Source organism: Coturnix japonica, chromosome 20 (assembly GCF_001577835.2).
Source record: "Coturnix japonica isolate 7356 chromosome 20, Coturnix japonica 2.1, whole genome shotgun sequence".
Taxonomy (NCBI): domain Eukaryota; kingdom Metazoa; phylum Chordata; class Aves; order Galliformes; family Phasianidae; genus Coturnix; species Coturnix japonica.
The window spans coordinates 596,848-610,377 of record NC_029535.1 but is presented as its reverse complement, the minus strand read 5'-3'; the positions used below and the strand labels follow the sequence as shown (position 1 = coordinate 610,377).

General features: G+C 54.6%; 1 protein-coding gene across 1 annotated transcript in view; it reads left to right on the top strand.

Annotated features, from left to right (window-relative positions):
* The window catches only part of LOC107322800 (chromodomain-helicase-DNA-binding protein 6-like), a 71,041-nt gene that overhangs the window by 28,392 nt on the left and 29,119 nt on the right, over positions 1-13,530 (top strand). Inside the window, 11 exon segments of the mRNA XM_015881235.1 lie at positions 2,028-2,524; positions 5,354-5,501; positions 5,952-6,101; positions 7,630-7,695; positions 8,151-8,209; positions 8,549-8,666; positions 9,835-9,921; positions 10,187-10,321; positions 10,635-10,756; positions 11,333-11,576; positions 12,012-12,188. Of these exon segments, the coding sequence (XP_015736721.1) occupies positions 2,028-2,524; positions 5,354-5,501; positions 5,952-6,101; positions 7,630-7,695; positions 8,151-8,209; positions 8,549-8,666; positions 9,835-9,921; positions 10,187-10,321; positions 10,635-10,756; positions 11,333-11,576; positions 12,012-12,188 (1,803 nt within the window).

Sequence of the window (13,530 nt, the reverse complement as noted above, 5' to 3'; positions counted from 1 at the left end):
GCACCTGTGGTGGAGCTGGGCTGGGAGCTTTGCAGGGTAAGAGCAGGGCAAGTAGGGAATGGGGTAGAGAGGGCAGTGAAGAGACATTTCTTTGTATTCCCCCCTTGAGAACCAGGAGCCATGCAGGAGGGCAGCAGGGTTAAAACTAAATGAGCATGTGTTTTCCCATTTCTTACCTTAGGGCTGGTAGGGCTGTGCCAGGTGAGCTACAGGAGTGCTCTGAAGCCACGCAGGAGCACAGATAACACCTGCACTGCTTTCCCAGGCTTTTCCTCCTTGTTTTCCGTGGAGAGAAGCCAGGATAAGCTGAACTTCATCAAAGGAAACAGGAAGAGCCTGCCCCTAGCTCTCCCCATTGCACCAGACTGCAAATGGCAGCAAGTGCAGTGCAAGTGGGCAGCAGGAGCATGCTGCAGCCTCATGGCGCACCCATTCATCACTGTGGGTGCAGCAGGGTGTCTGGGCTGGCAGCCTTTGTTCATGAGGTGCCTGGTTTTGTTGTCCCTGTGTTCTGTTGCTGCCAGTGTGAGCTGTGTGCTGCTTGTTCCTAAAGCTGCTGATCGTGGCCCTCTCACTGTGCAGCAGCTTCGGGCTGTTCTGGTGGCAGGTCTGTACTGCTGGCTGCTCCCAGAGCTCTGCTGTGCCCCTCTGGCAGGCTGTGGTGACAGCTGCCTGCCGGGTGCCCTGTAGCCAGCACTGGCCTTGGGGCACACAGCCCTCAGAACTGCCTGGGGCTCTGGTAGGTGTCTGGAGCTGGGCTGGCTGCTGGCAGCCTGAGGCAATGCAGCAGGTTCCTGCCTGGTGCTCTCCTTCTCATGGGCCCTGCAGCCTGTGGCTGTGTGTGGATGTCACACAGCTCAGGTGGCATGGAGAGCTGGCGTTCTGGGAAGAGCTGATGCATGAAAGGCCCCCCATGCCTGGCCATTATGGCTTGGTGTGGGACCGATCTTGGCTCTGGAGCAGCTCACCCTGCTGCCACTCTGGGATGCTATTGACTGGCATATATCTGGTATCTGCACTTGGCCGCTGTTCTGTGTAGGATCAGAAAAAGATCTGTTCTCTGGGGTCTGCGCACTTTGTAACTAATCCATTACATTGTAACTGCTGATCCCCAGCTCGGGCAGCCTGCGAGATCTAAGAGGTGCAACGGCTGTGGCTGAGGCTGGCCCCGTGTCTCAGCTCCCAGGCTTAGAGGCAGCACCTATAGCGCAGCGTTTCTCCCTCTAAGAGGAGAGTTTCTCTTGGCTGCCTGGGGACATGGTGCCATGTGGGTGTTGGTGCTCTGCTGCCCAGTGGTGGGGCAGCCTGGCAGGGCCACTCTGCACCACACGGTGCTTTTGCTGATCCAAGTTAGAAGTGAGTGTGCAGGGTGCTCTGTGCTTGGACCACGGTGAATGGGTTCCAGCCCACAGCCCAGCCTGTGGGATGTACATATTTACAAACCCCAGCAGCTCTGGAATATCCAAGGAGCTGGATGGGACTGTGAGTCCCAGAGTGCCAGAGGCTGCTTCAAGACAGACCCTGCTCTCAGGGGCAGGAGGATGTGGGGTGCTGGGAGGGCCCTATAGCACACTGCAGCCCCATGATTCCCAGACTCCTTTCCAACTACAGGAGCTGGACTCTGCCCCTGGGACATAATTGCTTTAAGATGTGGAAGAGGTGTCTTTGTAGGAAACATGGAGCAGTTCTGTGTTTTGGGACAAATAGCTCTCGTTGTTAGATGCATTCTAGTTTTCACAAGCCCTGATGTAGGAGCAGGGGTTGCTGGTTGTCCCCTGTGGAGGCTCTGGGCACCATGCTCCCAGCAGGGCTTTTGGTCTGGTGCTGTGCCTGGGGACACAGGAGAGGTGTCAGGTTGAAATCCATGGCCTGTCTTGCTGTGCCCTGTCAGGCAGGGCTGGGGCTCCTGCCCGTGGAGCTGTCTGCCAGCAGGTCCCCTGCATGTTGAGGGGCGTCCCCTCTGCAAACATGTACTGCTTCTATCTGTGGCTTTTACTTCATGTACTGCCTTTCTGTTCTCTCTGCAGCCACACAGCTTAAAAGTGCTGAGCTGCTCCCCAATGTCGGATGCCTCGGACACCTGGGAGTGCAAGGCGCAGGGCCCCGTGGCCGGCAGCGAGGAGCAGCAGTCCCAGCAGGTGACGGCCACAGAGGCAGGTGGGCAGTGCCTGTGCCCTGAGGAGCAGCCTGACGGGGCTCCACTGCAGAGGCCAAGTGCCCAGAATGGGATGCAGGACACTGGGGCCGTGGGCACGGGGGTGAAGAAGAAACGGAAGAAAAAGGATTTGGGAGAGCAGGAAGGAGGAGAAAAAGCAGCTGCGGAGGTGAAACCAAAGAGGAGAAGAGAGCCTAAAGAACCAAAAGAGCCTAAAAAGGCCAAGGAGCCCAAGAAGCAGAAGGAACCCAAGCAGAGGGAGGTGACCAGGAAGCCCCGGAAACCTCGGGAGCCCAAAGTTCCCAAGGAGCCTAAAGACAGGAAGAGCAGCTCTGAGTCTGGCCCCAGAACAAGGCCAAAGAAGAGCAGGTGGGTGCTGCTGTGACCTGGGCTTGGTGACTGGCAGGAGCTGTGGGCTCCAGGGGCTGGTGCGGGGTGCACCCAGGGGCAGGAGCTGCTCCTACAGTGACCACGTGCTCGTAGCAGAGCTGTGTCTGGGAGGCCTGATGGTTCCCTCACACTGTGCAGCAGAACACCACTGCCGCTGGTAATTCCTCGTCCTATTAATTAACATCATTGGCCAGAAGAGGAGCTCTGATTTCTTTTTAATTGGGAATGCGTGCAGAAAGCAGAACTGGTCTCAACTGGCATCATTTGATTTACTGTCAAGGACTTGCTGTGTTTGTGGAGAGTCCTGTGTAAGATAAGCTTATTGATTGAAACTGGGCCCTCCTCTTTTGCTGTAAATAACACATAGGATGAATGTATTTGTTCGAAAAATGAGATTAGTACAGGATCCAGCTCACATTTTTTCATCAAAACCTTTCTGTGTTGGAAGACATCAGTTTGGTAGAGCTGCTTGAAGGAACTTTCCTGGAAACAGTCACCAGGATTGGCTTCCTGTAGTCCACTGCATCCACCCACCTGCCTCCCTTCTACCACAGCTGTCTGCATGCAGGACGGGATGGAGCCCCAGATCTAACCTGCCCCAGGGGCTCCAGCTCCTTTGTAGCTCACTCATGGCTGGAGGAGAGGCTGTGCCAGGGTGGCCATGCCCAAGGCTCAGGTGGATTATATGGGGCAGCACAGCTCCCACAGCAGGCTGGTGAACTTGGTAGGTGAGCTGGGCTCTGCCCCTGGTGGAGCACCCACAGCTGAGCTGCACAGTGCTGCCTCTTCTGCTCATCCTCAGTGCTCTGTGCACAAGGGATGTCTGGGCCTGTGTCATGGGCTGGTGAGATGTGGATGACAGGTCAAGCTGAGAGTGCCTGAGAGCAGAGAGCAGGGAGGCTGTTGCTAGGGAGTAGGACTGGAGCGGAGTGGGAAGGAAGAGAAGGATGAGGCATGTGCAGAGGCAGGATTCAGTGCCCAGGAGGACTGTGCTGTTCCTAGGAAGGACAAACTGCAGTCTCAGAGACCTGCTGGGTCAGTGCCTGCTCTTAATTCTCCCTGTTTTCTAAAAGCAGGATTTCTGTTTGCTCTGTGTGGCCCATGGGCCAGCTGGGCAGGGTGGTCACCGTGTCCTGCAGGATGGGTGAGCATGCTGCTCTCCTGGAGCCTCCAGCCTGGCTCCAAGCCCAGCCTGGCCTCGTGCCCAGCATGCAGGGCTGCTGTGGCCTTTCCTGGCAGAAGGCTGAACTCGGAGGCCTTGAAGGCAGCTTGTTTCAACCTTTGCCAGAGACGAAGGATGCAGATGGCAGCTTTTTCTAGTGCTGCCTCTGCTGCGCCTGTAAGAAACTGTCATGTGGGAGGTTCACACACATCCACCCTGTGGTGGAACCTTGGGGTCCAGGGCAGTGGAGGTAGGCTTGGGAAAGAACAGACCTTGGAGGTCCCGGGATCCAGCTATTATCCAGGAGCCTGCTGCCACCTGGAAGGTCCCTTGGTTGCCAGCAACGCCTTCACACAGTGCTAAAGCGTGACCTGCCTGCCGTGGCACTGGGCCAGGCAGGGGGATGTGGTGAGGTCACCTCAGCTGCAGTCTGGGGGCTGCTGTCCCTGCTACAGAAAGAAAGGCAGGGCCCCTTATGAGCCTCTCCGATGGTTGCCTTGGCCTGTGGCTCAGCAGACAGTGGACAAACCCACCTGAAGCAGGAACAGGCGCTGGGAGCAGACACCCCAAGGTGGAATGGAGGACCTGCTCCCAGCCATGGAAAGGGCTGGGAATGTGGGACACCAGTGTGAGAGCCCCATGCCAGGCAGGTGACTAGTGGGGTGGGTGCTCCGTGCAAAGGGAGTCCTCTAAGTGGCAGATAATGGTGGCGTAATTTCTTCTGAATTATTTCTAATCACAGCCAACTACTGGCTCATGAATGAAGCACTTGTTAATTGTGACTTGCAAATCAATATCTCGGGAGTTATTGCTCAGGTGGAAGCAATGATCTCTGTGCATTTTCAGGGCCTCTAATTGAACTGCTGCTACACAGGCAGGTCAAATTTGGCCTGAACACTAGATTTTTAACTGTGTGGCTTTTGCTGGCCCCAGACAAGCATGATTGTCTCACTAAGTGGGGACAAAACCTCAGTGGTGCTTTGAAACCCACTGTTCTCTTCAGCTGTGCAAGTCTTGGATGTGGAGGAGCTGCTGGTGAGAGCAGTAGACAGCTCTGCTCCTGGGCTTCTTGCTCAGCCTGGGGACAGGCAGCAACTCCTGGAAGTCTTTCCCGTAGCAGTGTTTGTTGCAGTGGGTAAGAATGGCTGTGCCCACCAGCTGGGTGGGGAGGTGCTGCCCTGGCTCCTCCTGGCTCCTTGCCCCACCTTTGTCACAGCATTCAGCCTGGCTCCCAGGCCCCAGGAGCTGTGCAGGCTGGCAGTGAGCTGAACCCCATCTCCAGCAGCCCCTGTGGTGCTGCTCCCTGAGTGAGGGGAAGCCCCCAGCCCCCTGCTGCTCTGCACCAGGCCACAAAGTCAGACCCTTTTGTCCTGGGGTGCTGGAATCTGCTGGAAATACCTGATGGTGATCAAAGAGAAGCTGCAAACTGCCACCACTGCTAGCTGTGCTGTGCAGATGTACTGGGTGCTGGGGGAGGCCCTGGGAGCCCTGTACTCCCCTTGGGAGAGAAGGGAAGAACATTTTGGAGCAGAGCCCAGTGCAGATGCTTGCTGGCTCCTCCCAGGATCCTGGAGCAGTATCTGACCATCAGATACTGGCCACCTGGCACTAAGGAGCAAGGTCTAACTGTTGATCTGTTCTGGCAGCAAGGAGCAGGGGCCCACCCCTGTAGAGAGGAAGAAGAAAGGGAAGAGGAAAAATGAGATCCCTGTGGACAGCTTGGATTTGGATCAGGATCTTCTGAGCCCATCAGTACAGAGCCCTGAGGAGTCTGCGGAGTCAGCTGACAGTCAGGTATGGCCCAAACCTTTGGCTGGATGCTGGCTGGGGAAATCCTGGAGACATCTTAGTGGGAAAAGAGCTGAGAGCTATCTTGTGCCTTCTGGCATTGCTCCTCCCCAGGATGGCATAGGAAGGCTGCTAAGCATCTCTGCAAGGCTCTGCTGTGTACAGCCTTGGGGCCAGCAGTACTGTGCAGGCCAGGCACTCTACTCCGAGGCACTGGTGGAGGCCTTGCATAGCACTGATGGCAGCTGCTCTACATGTGGCAGCAGTGCAGGGGCTCACATCCCATGGTGCCCTGTTCTTTCCCACCACCTCCACCCCAGCTGTGCCAAGGATGGATGGTCTGGAGATCAGGCAGCCCTGGGTCTCTCTCTCCTCGGGCTTCCATCCCCATGCCAGCCAGTGGAGGTACTTGGACTGCCTGTTTCCCCATTACTACCTCTTTCATCCCATACACAGAAACGACGCTCTGGCCGGCAGGTGAAGAGGAGGAAGTACAATGAGGACCTGGATTTCAAGGTGGTGGATGATGACGGCGAGACGATAGCTGTGCTGGGAGCTGGGCGAACTTCTGCGCTCTCTGCCTCCACTCTGGCATGGCAGGCTGAGGTAGGGCTGCAGGTCGGACTGTGGTGGTAGGGCTTCCTGCATGTCAGGGTGTCAGTGTGGGATTTGAGAAAGCGTAGGATCCCTGTACAAGGAAGGGGTAGCAATGTCTATGTAAGAGTGTGCCAGCAGGAGGTCTGAGTGCACAAGGGGTTAGGTAAGGTCCAACCTGCCTCCTCCTGCTGGGAGAGTAAGGTCTGTGGGACATGTCATGGACCTGGAGGTGTCCCTGAATGCATGACCAGCCCACTGCTTGTGCCCACCTTTGGTTCCTGTCTCTGTAGCTCTTGCCCTTGAGGTTAACCCAGTATTTTAGCTGACAGCCAAAGACTTTGTGGGAGCCAGATCATCATTTTTGCATGTTGCCACTTTTCATCAGTTCTTCTGATTGTAAAGATGCCCAGCTTGACACCTGCCACAAACCTCCGCTGCTGGGCAATGTGGCAGGGACATGGGCAGTGTGGCAGGGACCAACTGGAGTCACCATGGATTGAAGCTCGCTGCCCTCCCTTCTCTGAGCCCTGATCTTGTTCCTCGTTCCTGCTGGCCTGTGCAGCAGATGCCTACAGTTCACTGCCTTTCTGTGGTCACCAACAAAGCTTCCAGATATTAATAACAGCCACTAATTGTTGTCCTGGTGTTGTTGTGTTCCTCTCTAGTCCCTTTTATCAAAGCTTTGGTGTGGCTATTAATCAGACCTGCTGCTGAGCCAGTAAGACCTGGCCTGGTGCCCCAGCCCTGTCTGGAGGGCTGCCATGTGCTTTCAGGATGTGTTGCCCTTTCCTTCAGCAGATGCCTGGGGCCACAACAGGCTCCCACCAGTGAACTCTTCAAGTGAGATTTTCAAAACAGCAGTTGGGAATGGATTGCCTGTGTCAGGTGTCTGTGCTTCAAGCCTGCATCTCATTGCATTTTAGTCTTGGACACCCATCTCGGTGTGCCCAACTCCAGATGAACTGAGAGGGCAGGCATCACAACCAGGCTAAGCTGAGGACCTGCTATGGGCTCTTGCCCCCAGGCATGGCCAGGGCTGGCTACAGCTGCTTCTGGCACCGGTACTGACCAAGCAGGACAAGAAGTGAGCCCTGAGGCTCCAGGGCAGTTCTCTCCATGGCCTGAGCTTGCAGTTTTCCTGCCTGGATCCTGTGCCACAGATCATCACTGGGAGGACCTCAGGCTCCCCACTTGTTTTGTGCTTGCCATCTCAATGCCTGGAGCAGGATGGTGTTAGGACAACCTCCAGCACAAGTTTGTGGAGTGGATGTCCATGGTGACTATCAGAAGGTCTCTGCAGCCTCAGTAGGCTCCAAGTCCCTCCTGGTCCTGTCCCCTTGCATGCACTGTGGCCATGGGCAGGTGGCAGTGAGGAGGGAGCATCTTCCCTCAGTGAGTCTTGGCAGAGAAGGTCCCAAGCCTCCTCCACTTTTCTGGGCTGGTCAGCTTGCAGAGGAAGAGCAACTGTTCTGTGATAGGGTGATGCCAGAGACCAACCTGGAAAAACGGCTCTCTGCTCTCTTTCCACTGTCCCCAGGAGCCTCCTGAGGATGATGCCAATATCATTGAGAAGATCCTTGCCTCAAGGATGGTGCAGAAGGAGGTGAGTGGCATAGATACCAGTGGGGGAAGGGGGGGGAGGAGACCTGGCTGTCTTTGTGCATCAGGTACAGGAGATGTAGCAGCAGTCCTCTCTGTGCTGTTCCTGCACCTGTGCCTGGCAAGGTGGTGGTGGGGCATGCCTAGACCATCACCTCTCTGGGCTGGGAACAAGTGTAGTGTTTCTCCTGTCCTGGGCACCAGGAAGCCACTGGAGAGGAGTCAGACATGGACTGATCCCCAGGTGTTTGAGTCCCTCAACCTCGAGGGTGGTCTTGCACCATGCTCCTCAGGGCCACTGAGCCTCAGAGTGGGCACCATGCCACATCTGGCCATATTTGCTATCTGTGACTCAGCCTGCCTGGAGTCCATGGCCAGGGATGCCCTCCCCCCTCTACCCCTTTCCCCCTGTTGTGCACAGGCTCTGGATGCCACTAATTTTTGTTCCCTTGGTTTCAGACTCATCCTGGAGGCCTGACGTTTGAGATGGAGGAGTTCTACGTCAAGTACAGGAACTTGTACGTGCAACATTGTGGTTCTCTGTGCTGCAGTGGTGCATAATCCATGTGCAGGAGTGTGGTCTGTGTGCTCTTACCTCTGTCTCAGCCCCAGCTGTAGCTCTGATCTTGCTGCTGCTGCCCTCCTGAGCCAGGCCCTGGCTGTGGGGAACATGGCAGCCACTGCAGCTGCAGTGCTGTCTTGTCCATGGCTTTCTCTGGTCTGGGGCCCCATGTGGCAAGGCATGAGCTGGGTGTTCTGTGGGTCTCTGGGAACTCCTTGTTTGTCTGTGTGGTGGATAGAATCATTTCCTCAGGGCCTCTTTGGTCACATTTTGTTGATTTTTTTTCCTTCTGCAGCTCCTACCTGCACTGTAAGTGGGCAACTCTGGAGGAGCTGGAGAAGGACCCCCGGATATCCCAGAAGATAAAGCGCTTCCGAAACAAGCAGGCTCAGATGAAGCATATTTTTACAGAGGTGAGATCTGAGTGCAGCAGGCAGCCATTCCCTTCCCTGGCACAACTGGGCCAGAGCTGTGGCTGAACAAGCCGCGACAATGCCCTGAACACCCCTGGTGTCACCAGAGGAGGTATGGGCAGATGTGACAGATGGCCCTTGCTGGTCACTGCCACCCCTGGAAGCATTGCTCAGTGGGAAGGAAGGCAGCACATAGTGCTGGTGGTGCTTTCAGTGTTCGTTTGGGGAATGTGCCTGTTTGTGGTGGAGTGGAGGGGAGAAAGACCTATAAATACCTGGGTGTAGGACCACTGCTGCCTGCTTTGCTTATACAGATTAATCTTGTTTAGTATGGAAAGTTTTCTATCATTTATGTTTCTGTTCCAAAGATAGTTGTTGGATCTCCTCAAACTGCCCCTTGTAAGTGTGAACTAGGTCGGTAGGCTATGAACATTGCCCCGTGGAAGTAATTGCAAACTCAGGGGAGTGTGTCTAATTTCTCACTCCTGAGTTTGTTTGGATGCAAAGAAAAGGCATATGTTGGATGCACTGTTCTATCGACAGTTTAACAAAGAGCAACTGTTCTTTCCTGTGACTGGGGAGCTGTGAACACAGAAGCCTATTTTTCCTCATTCCCAAGCCCTAGACACTTCTCTCCAAGGACAACTGCTACTCTAAAGCCTGCTCCTCCCCAGGCTTTCCCTTGCCTCCTGAGCAGTTGCTTCTATTGTCTGCTGATTAGAAAGTGGGAAAGAAGAGAGAGGCAGAGGGAAAAAGGTGCCATCCCTTGCAGAGGAAATGGGGTCCATGAGGGAACAGCTGCAGGGACTCAGGTGGTGCTGTGAGTGGTTCTGGTCTGTGGCAGCCACAGCTCTGCATTCTGCATGTAAGCTGGAGCATGCAGCTTAAGTCTCTGTGCCTCAGGGCCAGATGGGCTGAAGCGGACAGTTCTGCCTCCCAGCAAGGGCAGCGCAGAGCCAGCAGCTCTGTGAGGGCTTTGCCTTCTACAGAGCTTCTACATCCTCCCTGCCCAGAGACAGATGTCTCATACCTGTGTCCATGGGCACTCGGTGTGCTGTGCACAGCAAGCAGCATGCTGGGGACAGATGTCCTGCGGTTGTTTTCTTATGCCCACCATCTGTTTAACCCTCGAATCACCTTGAACTTACCTCTCCTTTTGCTATCACAGCCTGATGAGGATTTGTTTAACCCAGACTATGTGGAGGTAGATCGAATTCTGGAGGTGGCTCACACGAAGGACCCTGACACCGGAGAGGTAAGAGGCTGCACCTACCCCAGAGAGGGAGGGAGGTTCAGCAGGAGAGCTGGATCCAGCACACGCATCACATCATTTCTCATCAGCTTGCCTTTCCAGCTTTGCACAGCTCAGACCCTACTTCTGGGGGCCCCCTGGCACTGGGGTAATACAGGGGCCACTGAGCGTTGCAGTGACTCAGTCTCAATTGCAGCCTGTGCCCATGCCGTGGGGCTGAGCAGCCGTGAGCCCTGCACTGGTCTACAAGCCTCTCTATGTGCTGCAGGAGGTGACTCACTACCTGGTGAAGTGGTGCTCGCTGCCCTATGAGGAGAGCACCTGGGAGCTGGAGGAGGATGTTGACCCAGCGAAGATTAAAGAGTTCGAAGCCCTCCAAATCCCTCCAGAAATCAAGCACATGGTAACGTACCCAGAGGTAACGTACCCAGCTGGCAACTGCTGCCCTGGGCAGGAAGGGACTGTCTGTGTTTTGTCAGGGTCTAACAGTGGTCAACTTCTTGTCCCCATTACTTCAGTGCAGGCCCCACATCCTCCCCTCTGGAGCTGTTAGCTAGTGGGATTTGCGGGTGGGATCCAGAGGCCAAGACCTCTCTGTGAATCTGCTGAATGTTTTGAAGCATTGTTCTACTGCACAGTCCCAGAATCAGGGGCTGGCCGCACTGGGCATTTGCCTTTTCCTCTCCATGAATCTTGCTCCTGCTCTCTCCTCCTAGGAGCGCCCAGCATCTGAGTCCTGGCAGAAACTGGAGAAGTCCAGAGAGTATAAGAATAACAACCAGCTGCGGGAATATCAGCTGGAGGGAATGAACTGGCTGCTCTTTAACTGGTATAACAGGTGAGGAGGGGCTGGAGCACTGGGTTCTCACAAGGGGTGCTGGCACATGCTTTTGTGGGAGCAGAGCTGACAAGCAGGGCCTGACAGCGGCTGCTGAGAGCTGCCAGTGCTGGAGCTGATGGGCAGCGGCCAACAGCAGGTGTGTTTGTCTTAGCCTTGCAATTGAGCCTTTAGGAATGTTTCTCTGTGGTGATAGTATGGGCTTAGCTATGGGTCTAAAGTACAGCTGATTTTTGGTATTGGTCAGGCTTCTAATGACCCATTTTTGTGGGGGGAAATGCTGAAGTATGCATGTGGAATACGTATGCATGTGGAGTATGCATCAGCAGGTTTTGTTCACAAGCTAGGGTGCACCCAAAAGACAGCTTCTTTCACGCTAACTTCGAGTCCATCATCTGGAAGAGATTGGATGGTCTGGGTTTCCCAGACCAGTTTGGGCCACTGACCTGATTTTCCCTGCACCATGGAGTAAGGTGTGCATGGAGGTGACATGCCTGACAGCACATTGAAGGGCTAGTGACAGTGTGGTTCCTGCCCCTGAGGGCCACATTAACCTGTCCTTGCCCATATCTGTAGGCAGAACTGCATCCTGGCTGATGAGATGGGGCTGGGAAAGACAATCCAGTCAATCACCTTCCTCTCAGAAATCTTCCTGATGGGCATCCATGGCCCCTTCCTCATCATCGCTCCCCTCTCCACCATCACTAACTGGGAGAGGGAGTTTCGCACCTGGACGGAGATGAATGCCATCGTGTACCACGGCAGCCAGATCAGCCGGCAGATGATCCAACAGTATGAGATGGTGTACAGGGACACACAGGTGACTGATGCACACAACACTCCCAGGATGTGTCCTCCAGTTCTGGCTTCCTTTACTGGAGAAGCACTGAGTTGCACATGGGGCCTGTAGTGATCTTTGGTAGCTTGGGCTAAGGGTGCGCTGTGTATGAGTGAAGGAAAGACCCGATTGAAGCAGAAAGGGGAAAATACAGCTGAGTCCCATCCACAGCTGTTGTCCAGGCCTGATTATCTTGCTTTGAAGCAGTGCTTGGTTTGGAGACATGCAGACTGCAGCCAGCATGGAGGCTTGCAGGAACCTGCCCACTAATTGAGGGAGGTGAATGTGAGAGAATCCTGAATAGGTTCAGGTGCTAACATTGTTATGGTGTCCAGCCTCTGTGGATCACCAGGATGTATGACAGTGTCCTGCTGCCCTGCAGCAGTCGAGCACTGCATATGGTTTATGTCTCCTTAGGGCAATCCACTCCCTGGGATCTTCAAGTTCCAGGTGGTTATCACCACCTTTGAGATGATCCTTGCTGACTGCCCAGAGCTGAAGAAGATCCAGTGGCGCTGCGTGGTCATTGATGAGGCGCATCGCCTGAAGAACAGGAACTGCAAACTGCTGGAGGGGCTGAAACTTATGGCCTTGGTGAGCACATCCTGCTCAGGTTCATGTGAGAGTTGTGTGGGTCAGAGGTGGCCATGCCAAGCAATTAGATGTCTCTGCCAGCTGCTCAGTCCCAGGCCCAGAGCTGAGATCTCCCTGTCTCAGAGGGGAGGTTGTTTGGGAGCCACTTAGTTGCTAAATCAGCACTAATGATGGAGGACCCTTTGATGGATGGGGAACCTGTATGCATCACAATGTTCTTTTTGCTGAAGTGGAGTGCTAACCCACAGCTAGATGACTCCTCCTATGCCCGTGCATCCTTGTGCATTGCCTGGCAGAGCATTAGCTAGCCACACAGTATAGCTTTGGACTGCTTCAGCACACAGAGATAGTGGCTGAGCAGCTATGTGCAACATCATTTGGCTGTGGTGTGCTTTGTACCCTACAGTGAGCAGGGCTGCCATATTTAAGGAGTTCTCTTAATTCTTTGCAAATGTGGGACTAATCTGTGCCAGAGATAGTGGTGCAGGACTGTTTGTGATGGAAAAGGGGTCAGTGAGCTGCTCAGGGAAGTGGATTTGGATGTCTTCATCCTTCAAAACTGTTTGTTGAGTAGAGGGCCATCAGGCCTATTGGTCCCATCTGGAGTACTGTATCCAGGCCTGAGGGCCCCCAGCACAGATGGGCTGTGAACTGTTGGAGCAGGTCCAGAGGAGGGCCATGAAGATGGTCAGAGGGCTGTAGCACCTCTCCTATGAAGACAGGCTGAGGGAGTTGGGCTGGTTTAACTTGGAGAAGAAAGGGCTTCAGGGAGATGGCATCGTGGCCTTCCAGTGCTAGAAGGCAGCTTACAAGTGACAGGACAAGGGGGAATGGCTTTAAATTAAAAGGGGAAAGATTTAGATTAGATGTCTGGGGAAATTTTTTACTCAGAGGGTGATGAGGTGCTGGAATGTGTTGCTCTGGAAGGTTGTGGATGCATTCAAGGCCAGGGTGGGTGGGATCCTGGCTCCTGCCTGAGCAATGAGTGGATGTGTTGGTCTCTGGCAGTGCTGAGACAGAGCAGCTGGTGAGCCCTAGGAGACAGCACTCAGAGCAGTGCTCTGATCTACAAGAAGAAATCGTACCCCTGTGTGCATGGGGTCTTGGGCAGTCAGCATCCCTGTACTGAGGGGTTCATGTCAAGGTAGAGCTGAGCCATGGGGCAGCGTGGGGATCTTAGTTTTGGCTGTTCTTGATGCACAGCCAGACTGGTGCACCCTGGAAACCACAAGACAGCAGCTGGGTCAGCACTGTGGCCAAGGAGTCGCTCAGGGGGTTCCTTTGCCTCTTGGTCATGCAGTGCTCTTCTGGGGCTGGAAGATGATAAACACTGTGATGTTGG